Genomic DNA, 20,151 nt, shown 5'->3' on the forward strand with positions numbered 1-20,151 from the left:
GGCAGAACGTGAACTCTTCGGCTTTGTAGAAGACACTGAAGTTACAGTCTAGTATTCTCTACTTCTTGTCATCCTTTCCCCCCATACCAGGTAGAATGGATGAGTGACAAATTGATGAGATGTTTTGAAGACAAAAGAAATAATCCATTTCAGTTCCGCCACCTCTCTCTGTGTCACGGTCTTTCTGACCTGGCCCGGGTACCGAGCCCTAAAGTGGTGCTTGCCAGCCAGCCTGACCTGGAATGTGGATTTTCAAGGGATCTCTTTATTCAGTGGTGTCAGGACCCTAAAAACTCAATCATTCTAACCTACAGAACTACTCCTGGGACTTTAGCACGTTTCCTAATTGATAATCCTTCCGAAAAAATTACAGAAATAGAGGTAAGTGCTTGTATGTGAACTTTTGTCGTAAAACCGTTTGGGGGACACGTTATGCACGATGCTTATAAAAATCAGTGACCAGAAATTAAGCTTGAAGTTGTTTCCAGATTTTTATGAGTTGAGAGCCTTGCCCAGCACAAATTTCAGAGCTCCTTAATTGGAAATTGTCATTCTTTAACCCTTCCGTGGTATCCTCTGGAACCGTGCCCAGAAGGTAGCACATACGTACGCTGTGTTTTTAATCCCTCTGTGAAAAAAGTTCCGTCCGCATCCTTTCCCTAATTGAAATTGAAATCTGGCTGTTTCCTAACATGCTCCTTTGCCTGTGGGCCTCCCAAGTAGGTACTCTTTGTTTCTCTTTCACGCCTTATGCGCTTTGGGTGGGGTAGGTGTCCTTTTTCCGTATCGCAGCCTTCAAGCCATTTCTCTTCCCTCTGGGTTATGCCATCAGACTTGACAGTATACTGACCTCTTCTGATATTTCCTGATCTCTTGGTCATTCTCTGTTACTCATTGGTGGCTTTAACCTGGGCCACAGTCTTCCTGTCCACTCACTCAAGACTGCCTTCTTGATGAGTCTAGCTTCCGTATGTGTGATCTGTCCAAGTCCTTGGCCCTCTCAGTTCCTTGACACCTCGTTTCTTAATGATCTTTTCCTCCAATCCACCTTAGCCATCCCTTCCCACAACCATGCTGTCTACTCTTGTGATCATACCCTTTACCTTGTTACAGGTTATCTTTAAAGATCTCTACCTCAAGCATCCCACTCTGATCTTACAGCTGACTTGCTCTAATACTCCATGCCAGCAATTTTTTGGTCCCATTGGGACTTTCAGTTTGTGAACCTTGCCACTTTGACTATCCATTGCTCCTGCTTCTAGTTAATGGTCCATTGTTACTTTATAAACACCTTTAACTCTGTTAGCCTCCTGTTTATTGTAACCACCTGGCAAAGCTGTGACTCTGGTTAAACCATTTGCTTGGCCATGCCTCTACCCAGGCAACCTTATGTTTGTTACTAGTGTTAATGCACCACTGGGTGGATAGGTTTCCCTTCACATTCATGACCTCACATCTCAGATCAACACTTAACCAGCAGCCCAACATGTTGTAGGATATTCCTTGTCCTACTCCAGTAAGATAGCTTCGCACCTTCTTTCTCCCCAAATATCCCACAGCCCATCTCAGCTCTCACTCATAGCACAGGAACTTGTTTCAAACTTAGCTAAGAAGTAGAAGCAGACAAGAGTCCCTTATCTTCTCCCCACTAAATAGCCTAACTTGTTTCTGTATCTGCACTTGCTGCTTTATCTCCTGTTATGGGAGCAAGACAATTGGCCGAATGACCAAAGGCTATTTTGCTTAATAACCAACTTATCAAATCTATCAGTTCTCCAAAACTAGTATCATTAGCTATAAAGTTTATAGCAGTTGATACTGAATGGGTTGATAACTGCCAAAGCTGTGCAGTGTTTTAGATGACACTTTATTTTTCCTTCCTAGTAACCATTTTAAGGAATGTTTAGTTTGATAAAAGCTGAGTGATAAGGGTACCTTGGTCTTTAACTCTACTTAAGAAAGTACAAAAATAGTAACGAAAATCTCATATACATTCACTATCAATATGGAATCGGTGAGGAAGGAGTCAGAACAAGCAAATCAAAGTACACACTGTCCTTTGGGTTATTTAATAGCTTAGAAACACAGAGGTTTTTAAAAAAAAGTTTAAAAGGGCTCAGAAATACTTGAAATAGTTTCTTCAGATAAGAAATACTGAATCTGAAAATAATAATTACTAGAAATTCAATTAAGGCTGATATGCCATTTGAGGAATTAATAAAAATATTAAAAGCGGTTTGAGTTTGGAAAACGTAGAAGGGGACATTTGGAGCTGTAACGTGAAATGTTAGGTTTTTGACTTTTTAGTAAGTGGTACTACTGCTTAGGCTTCTTTCCTTTCTCCCCTTGTAGGACTATTTCTTCTCTCTCTGTTTCCTGTTAGTTTTCCCCTCTACTTGGTCATATCCGAAACACTTACTGTTCTTCCTGCCCCCAGTCCCACACTTACTCTTTTCTGAGTCTTCCCCATCTCAGCATAATAGCAGCACTTTCCACATATTGGCTCTTGCCAGAAAAGTACAGATTTTTTAAATGTCCATTGGTGTACAACATAATGTTAAGGGTGTGCGTGTTCTCTCGCCTGTACCCAGACCAAGAAATATCACCAGTACCCTAGACATTCCCTTCCCGATCCTTCCTGTCCCCTCCCCAGGGTAACCACTATCTTGACTTCTGATGCATAGATGGGTATATTATAAACATTCAGATGTTTTTGAATAATTTAATTCATTTTAGTAACTTCATAATAATGCAGGCGTATATATGTACTGTGATTATTGAATCCAGCGGTCTCAAAAGTATGGTGTGAGGACTCCTGGGAGGGGGGCCTGAGATCCTTTCAGGGAGTCCCCAAGGTCAAAGCCACTTTTCATAGTAATGGTAAGATGCTATTTGCCTTTTCACTGTGCCTACATTTAATGTTGCCGAGTGAAAATGGTGGCGGGAAAGGTGCTGGTACCGTAGCATAAACTCAGGCAGTGGTGCCAGATGGCAGCAGTCACCGCATTTCGCATTGCCACACGCCCAAAGTTCCAAAGACGAGTCTGTTTCACTTAAGAATGGCCTGGATGAGGGGCGCCTTGGTGGCTCAGTCAGTTAAGCGGCCAACTTCAGCTCAGGTCATGATCTCGCGGTCTGTGAGTTCGAGCCCCGTGTCGGGCTCTGTGCTGACAGCTCAGAGCCTGGAACCTGTTTCAGATTCTGTGTCTCCCTCTCTCTGACCCTACCCCATTCATGCTCTGTCTCTCTCTGTCTCAAAAATAAATAAATGTTAAAAAAAAAAAAAAAATTAAAAAAAAAAAAGAATGGCCTCGATGAAGCAGTAAAAGTAATGAATTTTATTAAATCCTTTCAGTAAAAGGTTTTTAAAACTCTGGGTGGCAGGCTGGGAAGTGTGCATAAAGCAGGTATGCCGCACGCTGATACGTGATGTTTGTCTCGAAGAAAGCCAGTTGGGGAACTGAGTTGTGAGTTACACTGGCCGCTTTCTTCTTGGAACGCCATTTTTTCCTTGAAATAATGACACAGCTCTTCAGACTTGGGTATCCAGCAGAGATGAGTGAGGTGAGCTTGTCACTCTGAGGAAAATAATTGACAGCGTTTGTTGCCTAAATCCAATAAAATTCAAACTTTCAAGTGAAAATTAGAATTTTGGAAAGCTGTGCTCATTACCAGGAGATGGACAACGTAAACTTAGAAGGCTTTGCTGATGGGGTTGGTAGTGATATTTGCAAACGTGATGTTTAAAATATTGTCAAGGTTTATAAGATTCGTGTAACTTGGTGAACCTGTATTTTGCAAATAACCAAAGCTTGTAGGTACAAAATAGCACACAAATAAAGATCCATTTAAAGTGCAAAATAAATCAATCACTTTTAATATGTAACACTATAAAAAGTTATCGGTATCTTTCAGATTCCACATTACGCCTAATTTTTAAGAAACAACCAGCGTTTTGGGGTGTCTGGGTGGCTCAGTTGGTTAAGCATCTTACTTCAGTTCAGGTCATGATCTCGTGGTTTGTGAGTTCCAGCCCCGATTCAGGCTTTGTGCTGACAGCTCAGAGCCTGGAGCCTGCTCGGATTCTGTGTCTCCCTCTGTCTCTGCCCCTCCACCATTCGTGCTCTGTCTTTTTCTCTCAAAAATAAACATTAAAAAATTTTTTTTGAAAGCCTTTTTTTTAAAAAAATGTTTATTTATTTTTGAGAGAGAGATAGAGGGTGCATGCACGAGTTGGGGAGGGACAGAGAGAGAGAGGGAGAGAGAGAATCCCAGGCAGGTTCCATGCTGTCAGTGCAGAGCCCAACATGGGGTTTGATCCCATGAACCAGGAGATTGTGACTTGAGCCAAAATCAAGAGGCGGATGCTAACCGACTGAGCCACCCAGATGCAGTGTTAGAGTTTTAACGTAACGTCAAAGAATATTCATGGAAACACTATTTAAATATATTTCCCTTTTCCAACTATACATCTGTGTGAGGCTGCATTTTCTTCATATGCTTTAACCAAAACAACATATTGCAAGAGAATGAATTCAGCAGATGTCAGCATCCAGCTGTCTTATATTGGGCTACAAAATAGACTTGTAAAAATGTAAAATAATGCCATGCTTTTTACTAATTTTTTTGTGCGGCGGGGGGTGGGTGGGGGGGTCTTTGGAAAGTGTAATTATCTCTTGTAAAAATATGCTGTTAATGTGTAATGATTTTATTACTTTTTAGTGAAAAGATGAATTTTTTAAAATGTTCTCACTTTTAATTTCTGATTTGGTAGACATTAATAAATGTAATCTACCAAAAACCAAAAAACAACAGCAAAATATCTTTGGGGTTCTCAGTAATTTTTAAGAGTCTGAGGCAAATCCTGAGATCAAAAAGTTTGAGAGACCTACGGATGTAATCATCCTATGCTGATGGATTTTAAAGTTGAGTCTGGTTTTTTACCATTCCAAACATTGCTGCAATGTGCTTTTTTTCTCACGCTTGTGATTGTTTCAGTAAGATAAATTCCTAGAAGTGTTATGTCAAATGACAAACACATTTTTATGTTTAGACATTGGCAGATTGCCTTCTAACATAGTTTATCTAACTTTTCCTGTAATAGTGGGTGAAGGTGCCCTTTTCCCACATAGTAATTAGCACTAATAGATTTAAGGTCTAATAGGTTTAAAAATGGTAGTGTACATTTCTTAAAATTTTGCATTTTTCAGAAATCATTAGTGAAATTAGACATCTTTTCATAGCTATTTTTCTTATTTTGTCAATTGCTTATATATGGATTTGTCCTTTTTTTGACATGTTGATCGTCTTAACTGATTTGGAAGAGCTGTTAGGAAAAAGCTTCTGATAGTCATGTAGTGCTGCAAATAATTTTCTCAGTTCCTTATAATTTTATGAGATTTTAAATGTCAGGTTTTTTTTTTCCATGTTGCTGTATTTATTTTTTCCTTTATGGCTATTGGGTTTTATGTCTTGTGTAGGCCTATATCAAAATTATAAAATATTATCTATATTTTTTTTCCTGATTGGTGATTTAAAAAAAAATTTTTTTTTTTTACATTTATTTTTGAGAGACAGAGATAGAGCACAACTAAGGGGGGGCAGAGAGAGAAGGAGACACAGAATCCGAAGCAGGCTCCAGGCTCTGAGCTGTCAGCACAGAGCCCGACGCGGGGCTTGAACCCACAAACCACGAGATCATGACCTGAGCTGAAGTCAGACACTCAACTGACTGAGCCACCCAGGCGTCCCCCCTGATTGGTGATTTTTAACTAGTTTAAATTAAACCCATCCTAGAAATGTAACAGCTCAATTTTAGTACTAATCTGAATAGGATCTGTCATCGCATGTAATGGAAACTTGAATGGTTTCAAATGTAAGATGATAAATTTACAGATATACTGTGTCTCACACCCCACTGCCTGAACCCCCTGATAACGGTATTTCCTTTTGTTTGCTATTTTTCTTTAGTTAAGGAAGCGTGTGAAGCTTGAAGGGAAAGAACTTGAAGAATACTTGGAAAAAGAGAAACTAAAGAAAGAAGCTGCGAAAAAACTTGAGCAGTCAAAAGAGTGAGTTGTTTTCAAACAGATTAAAAGCTTATGGTTAATTGTATATAACTTAAGAACTTATTTCTAAAATAAATTTTAATTGAAAATATTTAAATTTTATGTCGACTTTGTTACTTTTGTTACATCTTTAAATGGTGCTAGAATGCCAGGTGCTTTCAGTGCTAATATTTTGTTTTGTTTTTAAAAAAATCGAGGTACCAGGGTGGCTCTTGATTTCACCTCAGGTCATGATCTCATGGTTGTGAGTTGGAGCCCCGTGTCAGGCTCCACGCTGACCCTGCCAAGCCTGCTTGGGAGTCTCTCTCTTTCCCTCCCTCACCTCACCACCCCCCCCCCCACCCCCACCCCATGCTCGCACCCTCTCTCTCAAAAAAAAACACAGTTAAAAAAGAAAAAATCAGTTTTAGTTTTTAAAGAGCTTTTTTTTTTTTTTTTTTTTTTTTTTAAATTTGAGAAAGAGAGCAAGCATGAGCAGGGGAGGGGCAGAGGAAGAGAGAGAATCTTAAGCAGTGCTCCACACTCAGCCTGGAGCCCAATTCAAGGCTCAGTCTCATGACCCTGGGATCATGACCTGCGCCAAACTCAAGAGTCGGATACTCAACCAACTGAGCTACCCAGGTGCCCCTAAAGAGGTTTTTTAAATGACTTATATTGCTCACATATTTCTTTTCTTTTTAATTTTTTTTAATGTTTCTTTTATTTTTGAGAGAGAGAGAGCGTGAGGGGGAGAGGGACAGAGAGAGAGGGAGACACAGAATCAGAAGCAGGCTCCAGGCTCCGAGCCGTCAGCACAGAGCCCGACGCAGGGCCCGAACTCATGAACCGTGAGATCATGATCTGAGCTGAAGTCAGATGCTCAACCGACTGAGCCACACAGGCGCCCCATATTGCTCACATATTTCTAATTTCTTGTTCCTCCCTTGTATAGACATATTACCCCATGGTACATCTTTCCTTCTCCCTGATTTTTGTTTCATGGACTGCTGCATATCTGCAGGCAATAAGTTCCATCAGATTTTTCTGGGTTGTTTTTTTTTTTTTTTTTTTTTTTTTTGGTCTGTCAAATTTCTTTTTATTTTATATTTATATTTGAATGATACTTTTACTGGGAATGTGAATTAGCAATTTACAGACTTCATTCCATTGTTTCTGGCAGGCAGTTTCAGACAATGCTGTCATTGTTCCCTTTGTTCCTCTGTATTGTGTGTGTGTGTTTTTCTCCGTTGATTATGATCTACCTTAGTGTGACTATGTTATTTAAAAAAATTTTTTTAATTGCATGTAGTTGATGCTTTCAGTGCTAGTATTAATGAGTATTTATTAACTGGCAGTTAATGTTTTACAAACTATCAATCCAATAATATTATCATTGAATTAATTGAATAATAATTTTCTAAACATTAATTCAAAATCTTTTGGGGACTTTATGACCTTTCTCTGTTCCACAATCCTCTTAGGGCAGACATAGATTCTAGTGATGAGAGTGACGTTGAGGAAGATATTGACCAGCCCTCAGCTCATAAAACCAAGCATGACCTGATGATGAAAGGTGAAGGTAGTCGTAAAGGAAGTTTCTTCAAACAGGCTAAAAAGTCTTATCCTATGTTTCCTGCCCCAGAAGAAAGAATTAAATGGGATGAATATGGAGAAATTATCAAGTACGTGAATAAGTTTTTTTTTCCTTCTAGATTAGACTGTTTGGTGTATAACTCTCTGTATCATTAGAACTCGATAAATTTGGCCTTTCTGGTCATATCATGTGCTTTGATAGTTTCTGAGTACTCCACAGAGGATTTGTATAGTTTGAAACATAAAAATAGAAAGGATGAGGAACATCTAGAGAATAAATATATATGTATTTTAAAGTTTGAGAGAGTGAAAGAGAGCATGCACACGTGAGCATGAAAGTGCATGCAAGTGGGGGAGGGACAGAGAGAGAGAGAGAGAGAGAGAGAGAGAGAGAGAGAATCCCGAGGGATCTCAGCACAGAGCCCGACAGGGCGCTTGAACTCATGAACTGTGAGATCATGACCTGAGCTGAAATCAAGAGTCAGGTGCTTAACCAACTGAGCTACCCAGTTGCCCCTAGGGAATTAATATTAAAGGCAAACTGTCAGGTTTATTACTTAGGTATGTGAAAGGTTCAAAAAGATGACCAAAATCCCTCCCCTGCCCCTTAAAAAGAAAGGGTAAGGGACATACATTGGAGAAAGACATAGGATAGGGAGAATTTTTGATAGATTGTGATGTGTGAAGTTTGGGAAATGGGTTACATCTCAAGCAGTTTTGTACACATTTTAGTTCCAAGAGGGATGTGAGATAGCATGGGTGGAATCATGGGAAGTCTACCAAATTTACAGCCACTACTGGAAGACAACTGAAATTCCGTGTTCAAATCCAAGTTTGAAAACACTGCTATCCTGTGTAAAGGTCCCTTATAGTTCCCATTGCTCTGCAGGCAAATGTCAAATGCCTTAGCATGACGCATGGTGTCTTTCATAATCTGGTTTCTCCCGACTTTTCTGTTATGTTTCTGTCTATTTCTGTCATGCCATTGAGCATTCTCTGCTGTCGTGGTACCAGCCTTCTCCGTTTCCTTCTGCTCGGCTTCTCCACGTCGTGCTCCTGCACATGCTCCTCCCTCAGCTTTGTTCCATCTTCCCGTCCCAGGTCTCCAGGCGGTTGAATCTGGCCTTACAAATTTCTGGAAGCCTTTCCTGTTTCTTCCTTGCCACCCCAGTACAGTCTAGGTCCCTCCCTGGTGCCTTCTTTGTACTTCCCGTAATGCTCTCTTAAGCATATAGTGGATTCTAGGTCATTCTTGGACTTACTTAGGAACATTCCCCTGTCTACTTGGTCCTCTAAAAGAGTGGAGAGGAAAAATAACAATCTAAATAACATTGGTGAGTTTGTTTACCATTCTACTTATTCTACGTAATTAGTGTCCAATATTCAGTTTTCAATTTCCTTATCTGAAAAGTGGGGGTAAGAATGAAATGGGATTGTGTTTTTAAGGCATTTAGCATAGAATCTGACTTGTGACTCATGACTCCTAGTGAGCGTGCTCTAAGTGGTTGCTACTACTATTGTTATTATGTGGATTATAGGTGGAGAAGTTGGACTCCAGGGTCTGAGAAGCTCCTATGATAGTCTAGGTGTTGGGTAACAGGGGCCTGGATTCTCAGGAGTGGGAGCAGATTTGGGGGGTGGGGCGTAGACAATTTCAGGGGGTTAGAGAGAACATTTTTAAGTTTGTTTTTAAATTTTAACATACAACCCTCTCTGATACTGGAAGTAAACATGGGAAGATAGATGCATTCGTGCTTTGTTGAAATAAAGGCAAAGGCTTTTGAGGGAGCTCATGATTTTGTATCTCAGTCTTCTTGGTAATGTGCTAGTGGGGAGTCATCTTTGGGCAGGGATAGAATAACTGGGGCTCTTAAGGAAATCAAAAGAGGCCTGAGATTTGTAAGAAGTGGGACTTGGGAAGAGAAACCACAGAAACAGAAAAAGAATGATGGAAATAAATGCGAGGCCAGGTTGTAATAGTACTTTTGATAACCATGAAGCTCTCCTAATGGTCTATCTAGGACTCTTGACTAGCCCAACAGCACGCTCTGAAGAGCATTCCTCAGTGGTCAGGAAAAACACAATAGCTGCAGTCATTTGGTAATTGATACTACAAAGTTGCATTAGCTTTGGATCAATTGTGTATTTAAATCTTGAGATATGTGAGGAGCCTAAACATATCTCAATGCCATTTACTAAGTACATATATTATCTAATATTAGCTTGCTTGTTAGTGCTCTAATTAGAGACTTATATAATTTAGACCAGAGGATTTCTTAGTGCCAGAACTTCAAGCAACTGAAGAAGAGAAAAGCAAATTGGAATCTGGCTTGACAAATGGAGATGAACCCATGGATCAGGATCTATCTGATGTTCCCACTAAGTGTATTTCTACAACAGAGTCTATTGAAATAAAGTAAGTGCTTTTTGTCGCGTTTTGAAACTAGGTTACAAGATAAAATTTCAAGAACTTGAATTATATAATTTACGTTGTTTCAAATGTGAAATTTCTGAATATCCTCTAGTAAGTTGTTGCTTTTAAAATTTAATTTCTTTTTCCCTGCAAAGGTCTGTGAAGCATGGTGGCATTTTGTTTTCATTAATGGCATTTGAAAGCCAATGCAATTGAATTGGTATTGAGGTAGGGGTTTAACATTAAACTGTACATTTATATGAAGAAACATTCTGGACTTTTTAGTAAGTCTAGTAGCACATGTTTAATTTTTCTAAGTGTTTGTTTTGTAAAATATACTCCTTGACTTAAACATTTCTAGTGCCCTAATGTCTGAAAAATGTTATTGTAATCTGAAGTGGTTAATATACCTTTTTCCTTTTCTATTTGGTACAGTTAGTAACACCAGTAATTCATCATTTTGGATTTTTCTTTAAGTCTTTAGATAGCAAAGCAGCTTATTTGTCCAGTGATATTTAGCATATACTATGGGCTATGGTTGTTATCTAAATAATGCATATTAACAGTGTCACAAAATTCTCTGCAGAATGGCTGTATCAGTTTATACTTTCACTAGCAGAGCAGAAGGCTTCTTTCAACCCTGTTTCCTTACCAACATTGGGCATTATTGAACTCTTCAACATTTCCCAGCCCAATAGGTATAGAGTAATAACGTATCACTACTGTTTAAGTTTGTCTTACAGTGATTATTAGTTTGATTATCTTCTTCAAATGCTTGGGACCTTTTTTGTTTTCTTGTCTATGAAGTCCCATGTTTATGGCCTTCATGTCTTTTTCTCTAGGGGTTGTTGCCCTTACGTTACTGATGTGCAGGGGTTCGTTGTACATTTTGGATGTTACCCCTGCTTGGTTTCAGACAATGCAGATAGCCTCTCCCATTCTGTTATCTGTTTATATGAGTGGTCCAGGCTCTACCTTGTTTAAAAAAAAAAATCTTTAATTTTGATGTAATGAAATAGTAAAATAAAATATTTTCATTATGGTGTTTGGAATTGTATATAATGAAGTCCCTCCCTGTCCCTGGTCATAAACATAATTCTTACATTTTATTCTATTGAATTTAAATCTTCACATTTTTCTTTTATGGCTTCAACTCACCTGCTGTTGTTTGTGGCATTAGGTCAGCAATCGGTTTTATTTTTCTTTATATAGTGAGCCACTTTTTCTAATAATACCTACTGAAAAATCCATAACCCTTCCCCCTCACATACATATTAACAGTGTAACATGTGTATTCCTCAAATCCTCATTTTATGTATTGTATACATTTCTTTCCTGATTATAAAAGCCATTAATAACTTGGTTTTAAAATTATCAGAAAAACAAGCTCGGATAATTCTGTCTAATTACAGAGCTAGGGTTACTTACATAGACTATGAAGGACGCTCTGATGGAGATTCCATTAAAAAGATCATTAATCAGATGAAACCACGACAGTTGATCATTGTCCACGGACCACCAGAGGCCAGTCAAGATCTTGCCGAGTGCTGCCGTGCATTTGGTGGGAAAGATATTAAGGTGTACATGCCAAAGCTACACGAAACAGTTGATGCCACTAGTGAAACTCACATCTACCAGGTAAGTGTGCTGGCACCCGAGCCATGTGAAATAAATACATTATTGTTGCAGATTAGGACAGGTACATTAGGAGTACAGGGGTGAGTGAGATAGACGTGGTCCCCTGTCTTAGGAGGTCTTCTAGTCTTTAAGGTGTTAGGGGCTTATAACAAGGAAAGAGCATTTATCACATTGTTATGCCTCTGATAGAGAAAGTACAGGATGGTAAAGAGGGAGACTCTGCCCCAGATTTGGAGGTTTAGAAAAGATTTTCCAGAGGAAGTGATAACTAAGCTGAATCCTAACATGTTTTGATGGGTTGTCAGGGTAATGTAGAGAAGGGAAAGAGAGAGAAAGGGTATTCCAGGCAGAGGGAACATTTGCAAAAGTATAGAGGTGACAGGAATGGGGAGTATTCAAGAATACAAAAGTTTTGTAAAAATTCACTTATGTCAAGGTTCTATTTGTACTTGAAAAAAATGGAAGCAGATACAGAAAAACAAAAACAAAAACAAAAAACGAGAATAGCACAGAGGAGAGATTAGCTTTTTTCTGGTAGCAGGAGTTGGTGTCAGTTAAAGCAGGGATGATGTCTAGATTTAGTTGGAAAAAATGGATTGGAATTCACCAGGCAGAAAAGTTATTCTGGACAAAACAAGAGGAAGCAGCAGTCCAAGAATATGGATGTGTGAGGTTCGTGGTAATGGAGGAAACAGAAGTAATTCAGTGTTCTTGAAGCAGCAGCAAGGGCTGATGGGTGAGACTTGTCAGTGGTTCTCAACCTTGGCCACACATGAGAACCATCTAGGGAGCTTTGGGGGTGTTAGGGGGACTCAGTGCTCTGGTTTTAGTCTCATCAGTTATGTTAGAATCACTGGAGGTGGGACCCTGACATTAACACGTATTTTAAGAAATTGCCATGTGGTCCTAGTGTGCAGTCAAGGGCCTAGTGTGTCTACTTTGGAAAGTAGACAGGGGTCTTAATGATCTCATGGGTCACTAGGTCCTTACCAGTCACGGTGAAGATCAGGTGAGTGAAAGATTTTTGAATCTTAACACACATTACCAGAGTCAGGAAATAATTATAACAGGTTATATTTTGTTGTTAATTTATACTCTGAGGATTTTATGTGTCTCCCTCCCCTTTGCATGATGTGTAGGTGAGATTGAAAGACTCACTTGTCAGCTCCCTTCAGTTTTGTAAGGCAAAAGATGCTGAATTAGCTTGGATAGATGGAGTCTTAGACATGAGAGTTTCCAAAGTGGACACAGGAGTTATCTTAGAAGAAGGAGAACTGAAGGATGATGGAGAAGACTCGGAAATGCAGGTGGACGCTCCTTCGGACTCCAGCGTTCTGGCACAACAGAAGGCCATGAAGAGCCTGTTTGGGGATGATGAAAAAGAAACGGGTGAAGAAAGTGAGATCATTCCGACTTTGGAGCCCTTACCCCCCCATGAGGTAACAAGCACGTCCCGCTTCGGCCTCGTCCTTCATTTGTCTCCCTTTGGATTGCGCTTTTATGTTTTTAACTCTTTACAATATGTGTCCAATGTAGGCTGATTTTGGAATTTTAAAAATAAGATGACTCAAGATATGGTTATGTGTTTGCACGCCTGAGCGTGTGTGTGTGTGTGTGTCCTAGACGGCAAGGGCTTGATAACAATTTAAAGGAAATGTTTAACAAATATTGTAAGATCCATGATTGCTTCGTGACTGATTTTTTTCAGTATTTAAATTTTGTTTTGTTTTTTTTTTTAAATGTTTATTTTTTATTTTGAGAGAGAGGGAGAGAGAGAATCCCAAGCAGGCTCCACGCTCAGGGCAGAGCCAGACGTGGGGCTCGATACCATGACCGTGAGACCTCAACTGAACCTGACGCTTCACCAGCTGGGCCACACAGGCGCCCCTCAGTATTTAAATTTTGGTTGTGAGGATTACATCACATACCTGCTTCCAGTCAGGAGAGCTGTAGTTTTCTAAGACGGTGGAACTCCTGTACTCCTATTTTCGTGTGGTGTCAATTCTACTGAAATCTCTTTTGGGTTCGATGTAGTTAGAAATCTTTTTTTAAGTATGGCTATAATTTTAATCTAGTGTTTACGTGTTCTCAAGAGATAATCCAGTTAGCAGAGATCTCAGGTAATTAACTTACAGCGGTGTGAAAACTGTGTAGTAAGAGGCCCGTGTTCATGCAGGGGCCTCTTTAGCCTTTCTGTGCAATAAAGAATAGAACACAGCCTCTGTTGTTGGACTCCCTTCTAGTAATGCTCTTGAGATTGGGGCAAGAACTCGAATCTTTTTACTGTGCTAACGCTAGTGCTCATCAAGGCAGTTTCCAAGTAGCAGCGTTAGGTTGAACCGCTTGTTTTTCTGAGTCCAAAGCCCCTGGCATACACTGCATTCGCCTCAAGGGAGAAGGGAAGGTGAGACTGGGGTCAGGGGAGAACTCTCCTCTGCACTAAATGAAGGAGGAGGATCTGGCAAATGAATTTTTTGGTTCAGTTCTGCCTCCTGGCACTCTCCTTGACCCCCTCAGGCAAGTGGGTGAGTGACGAACATAACTTTACCAGATGTCTATCTGTTACTGTGAGGCATGACTAATAAAATCGATTGGGAAACATTCAGAAAATGTGAAGGGCTTTGTGATGTTAAGTAAAATAATGAGGGAAAATTCAGAATAACAACTTGGAATGGGACTTACAGCCTTGATACGATCTGTCAAAGGTCTTCAGGGAAAAATAGAAAATATCTTAGAGATCATGTGTTAAATCTCACTTTATTCGGTACCACTGTGTGTCTGGTGTTTTATTTGAGGTTATTCTTTCCCCTTTAACCTTATCTAAGGTTCCTGGACACCAGTCAGTTTTTATGAACGAACCAAGACTGTCAGACTTCAAACAAGTTCTTTTACGGGAGGGGATTCAAGCTGAATTTGTAGGGGGCGTACTTGTTTGCAACAATCAAGTAGCAGTCCGCAGGGTAAGTGTGTTTTTAATAAGGAATGAATTGAAGAAACGCTGCCTTCTGATGTGTTGCCCTTTTGAATTCTGTAATTCTTGATTGGTAATTTCACAAACTGGAGATCCATAATTTATATTCATTATGAATGATGACCTTGAAGGCTTATAAAAGTGGCTCTCAAAGAAATGATATATAGTTTCATTGTAAATTTTTATTTGAATCCTCTGACATTTACATGTCTATGTAAAATTCATGACTTGAATGTTAGATCCATATTCTGTGAATCAGAGCAACCCATTTCCAGACCAAGCATCAAATAATCTAATTAATATATTTTGGTTATTATATCTGCATATTAATGAATAGGAAATGTACTAAAGGTTTTTTTTTTTTTTTTTTAACTTTCTAGACGGAAACTGGCCGCATTGGATTAGAAGGCTGCCTTTGTCAAGATTTTTATAGGATAAGAGACCTTTTATATGAACAGTATGCCATTGTGTAAAGAACGTGATGTCAAGAAGTGTCTGTTTGACCTTTCTAAGAGAAAAGGGTTCTTATTCTAAGCTTTTGCTTTTTTGTTTTGTAACATACAAAAAAGAAATGCCAGAAAAATTTAACATGCATTAGATTTTTTAAAAATGTAAATAGAGTTCGTTTTGCTAATGGTCAAATGAGCATTCTACCTTTTGACTTTCAGAATGATAGAGATTCTAACAAGTGTGCAGGCCGGAGAGTTGAAGATGATTGGTTTCCTCTATAGACCCCTTATTCTAGAAGGGCTTTTTACTTGAATAAAACAATGCAACTTAGCAAACCAGCTCATGGCCTTAGAGAAACATGTTTGCATGAGCTCTTGCAAACAGTTTCTTACGTTTTCTGGAATGAAAAGTGAGAATTATTTAGAAAAGATGTGTGCTATATAAAAAAACTGATGAAACGGTTTTTTGAGGCCTATGTGTTTAAAAAACAAAAAACAAAGAGTGTACACTCAGACTTTTCTTTGGAATTCTGATATGCAGTTGGGGCATATCTCCTTATCCCTGCCTATATTTCCTGGGTATTCACTCTAGTCTGAGCTGGTACACATTTGGGTCAGGAATCAATTTTTATTTCTCCCATTTCCTGTTTTATCAAGATTTTGTTGTTCGGTATGAATTATAACAGAATCATTTGAATATATATAATGCAAAAGAAATCCTTGATGTATGCATTTAGATACATCTTAGCTCTCAGCTAGGTTACTTTATCGGAAACTGTTGAGTGCTCTGTTTTTAAGGAAACAAATGCTGAACCACCTATTTTTATAAGGTAATAGTATAATTTAATCAAAAGGTGTAAATGTTTTCATCTCTTAGGCTTGCTCCTTCCTAGGGTTGCTGAAGCAGTGGCTGGATTTTATAACCTTGCTACAAAAATAATACTGAAGTTGGATAAGGTCATCCTTTCTTGTGTTCCTGTCTTTCTTCGGGCTAGCAGCCCTCACGTAGTATAAACCACTTGTGTTTAAGAGTAAAAGCTGAATATATGCAATTCTCATTGAACTTAAAAATGAAAATCGTGTTGCCCAATTGTAATGTGTTGATGCTTTTTCAGTGCGTAACTTGATCATGGCAGTCCTTGATCTTTACTTCCTAAGTATTTAAGCCCTCCTCTTCATACTTAGCGTTTTTAGAAGGATCATTCTTGTTTAACTTATATGGATCTATGTATAGTACCACCCAGTGATATCAGACTAGAATTAAAATTTCATTCAAAGCTTACAAAGAATTTACTGTGGATTATAGTGCTAACGCAAAGTTATAGTTTTCTGATCCTGAAAACCAGATATGCAGAACAACATTACAGAAGATGACGGTGAAGAGTATGTTTTCTTTGTAGAGCTTTGAAAAATTTTCACTTAAATTCTTGTTACTGAAGAGAGTAAGCCTAGAATCCTAGTTATATTCCAGGGGAAAAAAAGTCTGCATTCGTTACATGGCTTGAAGCATCTGGTTATACATATTACATTGCATTCCCGATATTGAAAAATTGTTTCTTGCTTTAGCCTTTTTATTGTCCTTTGAAAAAGAATTAAATTTTAAAGTACTGCTTGAAGATGGCTGTGCTAACTAATGTCATTGCAAGAGCAAGACTTTGACCTGTTTCTAGATGACAGTATTACTAAACTTTCTAAAATGAAGACATTTGTTCAGCCTTGGTTACTTAAGAAAAGTATAAATTTTAAAAAGGACTATAGATAAATCATGAACGCAGAGAACTTTTTCAGATCTTTGTTTAAAGGCAAAATAAATACAAGTGGACCATCAGCTTATATGTATAGATAATTTGGTTAAAAGAAATTTTATTGTAGCATTTGTTACAATGAGATTATAAATGTCAAGTTTCATTACAGTTTTTTTTGTTTTGTTTTCATGAACCAGTAGGTGTTCTGAAACAGAAGTGAAGAGGTCAATTTTCTAACGAGGGCCTTTAAAAAAAAATTGAGATCTAATTCACGTACCGTAAAATATACTCTTTTAAAGTATATAATTAATTGGCATTTAGTATATTTAGTGTTGTACAACCATTACCACTAGCTCATTCCAGAACATTCTCCTCTCCCTCAAAAGAAACTCTATACCCATTCCTTAGCAGTCACTTCCCGTTTTTTCCTTCACCCTAGTCCTAGGCAACCATCAATCTCTTTCCTGCCTCTATGGATTTGCCTATTCTGAATATTTCATAAAAATGGTATCATACAAAATGTGGCCTTTTGTGTCTGACTTCTTTCACTTAGCATATTTTTCAAGATTCATTGGTACTGTAGCATGTGTCAGCATTTTTTATATGGTTGAATAATATTCCATTGTGTGGGTACACCACATTTTGTTGATCCATTCACGAATTGGTGGACATTTGGATGGTTTCTACTTTTTGGCTATTATAAATAATGCTGCTATAAGCATTCCTATACAAGTTTTTTTGTGTGGAGATGTGTTTTCAGTTTTGGGGGGTAGATACCTAAAAGTAGAATCGCTAGATAAATGATAGGTAACTCTTTTGAGAAACTGTCAGTTTTCCAAACTGTATTTCCAAACGATTTTCCGAAGTGCCTATACTATTTAACATTCCTACCAGCAGGGTGTGAGGATTCCAATTCTTCTACATCCTCAGCAACACTTGTTACTCACCTTATTTTTTGTGTTAATCGTTCTAGGGTGTGTGAAGAGGTATCTCATTGTGGTTTCGATTTGCATTTCTTTAATGACTAATGATGTTGACTATCTTTTCTGTACTTATCGGCCATTTGTATGTCTTCTCTAGAGAAATGTCTGTTCAGATTCTTTGTCTAGTTTTTAGTTGAGTTATTTCTTTTTTATTGTTGAGTTATAAGTTTTTAAATATAGTTTGGATACGAAATCCTTATCGGATTTGTGATTTGCAAACATTTGCTCCTATTCTCTTTTTCACTTTCTTGATTGTGTCCTTTTGAAGCACAAAATTTTTTATTTAATTTTGAGGAATTGTGATTTATGTTTTTGTTTTTGTTTTTTTCCTTTTGGTTCCATGTACTGTTGGTGTCATATCTTAGAAACCGTTGTTTCATCCAAGGTCACAAAGATTGATACTTATTATTTTCCTAAGCATTTCATAGTTTAAACTCTTAAATTGACATCTTTGATTCATTTTCAGCTAATTTTTATACGTTGTGTGAGGTAGGGGTTCAATTTCATTCTTTTGCACATGGCTATCTAGTTGTCCCAGCATCAATTGTTGAAAAGACCAATTCCTCATCAAATTATCACCATTGTTGAAAATCAGTTTCTCGTAAATGTATGAGTTTGTTCTGGGACTCTGAATTCTATCTCACTGATCTGTATATATCCTTATACTGGTACCACATTGTCTGAATTTTTATAGCTTTGTATTAAGTTTTGAGATTGGCAAGTGTGAGTCCTCCAACTTTGTTCTCTTTCAAGATTGTTTTGGCTTTTCTGGTGCTCTTGCGTGTCAGTGTGAATTTAGAATCAGCTTATCAATGTCTGCAGAAAAGCCATAGGGAGAGAAAAAGTAGTTGAAATTTATAACTTAAAGTCTTAACTGTTATGGCTGAGAGAGACTGTGGAATTCATCTAGTTCAATTCACTTATTTTAGTATTGAATGAATGGGCCTCGGGAAGGGAAGGGAAGGGATTTGCTTGAGAGCCTCATAGCAGGCCAGAGAGGGAGTGGGACCCAGCCTTACAGAGTCTATTCATTCAGTACTAAATGAATGGATCTAGAACCCATTCAACACTAAAATAAGTGTGTTGAACTAGACGAATTCCACAGTCCCAACCATAACACTATGAGATGTCAGGCTGTAAATTTCAACTACTTTTTTTCTTCTGCATTGCTGTGTTTCAGTTCCTTTGTGTATGTTCACTTTGCTTTCGGTTAATATGTTCAGTTGATCTGCTCTGAGAACAGCGCCCAGCACCTGCTAACCTAGGACAGTAGCATGCTGAGGGAGAGCTTCATTTTCATTCTATATGATGGCCAGTAAAGGGGAGGGGGGTGTTACCTTCTATACTCTTCTTTGGTTGTAAGTTTCTGGTGGCCTATCTCAGGGTTATCGTCCTTCAAATATTGATGAACCGATGACCACTTATGGCCAGCAATCCAGTGATTGAGAGGTTAATTGTTTTGGTGGTGGTTGTTCCTGGCCACCCCCAAGCCCCCTCTTTTAGCCATTCGGTAACTACAGAATGAATGTGTAAGTGCAGATGGGGTGGGAGCGAGAAGGAACATTCAGATCTGCCTCCCTGAGCATGGATGGAGGAGGGTGTGTTTCTTCTTCTTTTGATTGTCTCTCACTTTTGACCACCTCAGTTGTGTCTATGAGAAAATACCAAAATGACCAAAATAAATAAACCTAGGACTTTGCTGGAAGCGAGGGTAGCTTTGCTTTTGTCCTTTTCCTCCTCCTCCCCCCGCCCCCAACCCCTCTCTTTCTTGGTTCTTTTCGTTTGTTGCTCAAGACTATTTCATTTTAATTCTTGAAGTCAAAATATGATGTCAAGGAGCAAAATAGAAGTTTGGAGGGTTTTAACTTTCTCTTCATAGTAGTTGAATAGAACCAAAAGTATATATGCTTTTTTCATGAAATTGTTCATGGATTCCATGGGTCCTGCTCAAATTTTTGATTCTGCCTGATAAACTCCAGTGGAGAATATATGAAGGATTCATGAAGACCTAACATCATTTTCTGAGGTTTTGTTGATGGTAATGTCCAATATCCAATTCATCGTATTTCCTTTTCTCCCTCTAACAATTTTTTTAAGTCACTGCTAAATTGTGTGTTTGCCACTAGTGAAGCCCTTTGAACAGATCTCTGTGGGAAGCTGTTCGTATTCCAAGGGTGCTGCTGCTGGTCTTGTGTTTAATATTTTGGGAGCTCTCATTTCTCTTTGGATTCATTTACCAAGCTTATGAGAAATGTAAATTATTTTAGAAACAACTTGCAGTCTTGGCCCAAATGACATTACCACTTGACTCT

At 38.5% G+C, this 20,151-nt stretch overlaps 1 protein-coding gene across 2 annotated transcripts in view; it reads left to right on the forward strand.

The window, feature by feature from the left end:
• The window catches only part of CPSF2 (cleavage and polyadenylation specific factor 2), a 33,085-nt gene extending 15,714 nt beyond the window's left edge, over positions 1 to 17,371 (forward strand). For both annotated transcript variants that reach the window (XM_030319818.2, XM_030319817.2), the window contains 8 exons: positions 91 to 381; positions 5,971 to 6,071; positions 7,529 to 7,729; positions 9,904 to 10,056; positions 11,466 to 11,691; positions 12,831 to 13,130; positions 14,517 to 14,651; positions 15,043 to 17,371. In XM_030319818.2, the coding sequence (XP_030175678.1) occupies positions 91 to 381; positions 5,971 to 6,071; positions 7,529 to 7,729; positions 9,904 to 10,056; positions 11,466 to 11,691; positions 12,831 to 13,130; positions 14,517 to 14,651; positions 15,043 to 15,135 (1,500 nt within the window). In that variant the 3' untranslated portion in view covers positions 15,136 to 17,371. The remainder of the gene's footprint in view (positions 1 to 90; positions 382 to 5,970; positions 6,072 to 7,528; positions 7,730 to 9,903; positions 10,057 to 11,465; positions 11,692 to 12,830; positions 13,131 to 14,516; positions 14,652 to 15,042) is intronic.
• The last annotated feature ends 2,780 nt before the right edge of the window (positions 17,372 to 20,151 follow it).

The sequence above is a fragment of the Lynx canadensis genome, chromosome B3 (assembly GCF_007474595.2).
Source record: "Lynx canadensis isolate LIC74 chromosome B3, mLynCan4.pri.v2, whole genome shotgun sequence".
NCBI classification, from domain to species: domain Eukaryota; kingdom Metazoa; phylum Chordata; class Mammalia; order Carnivora; family Felidae; genus Lynx; species Lynx canadensis.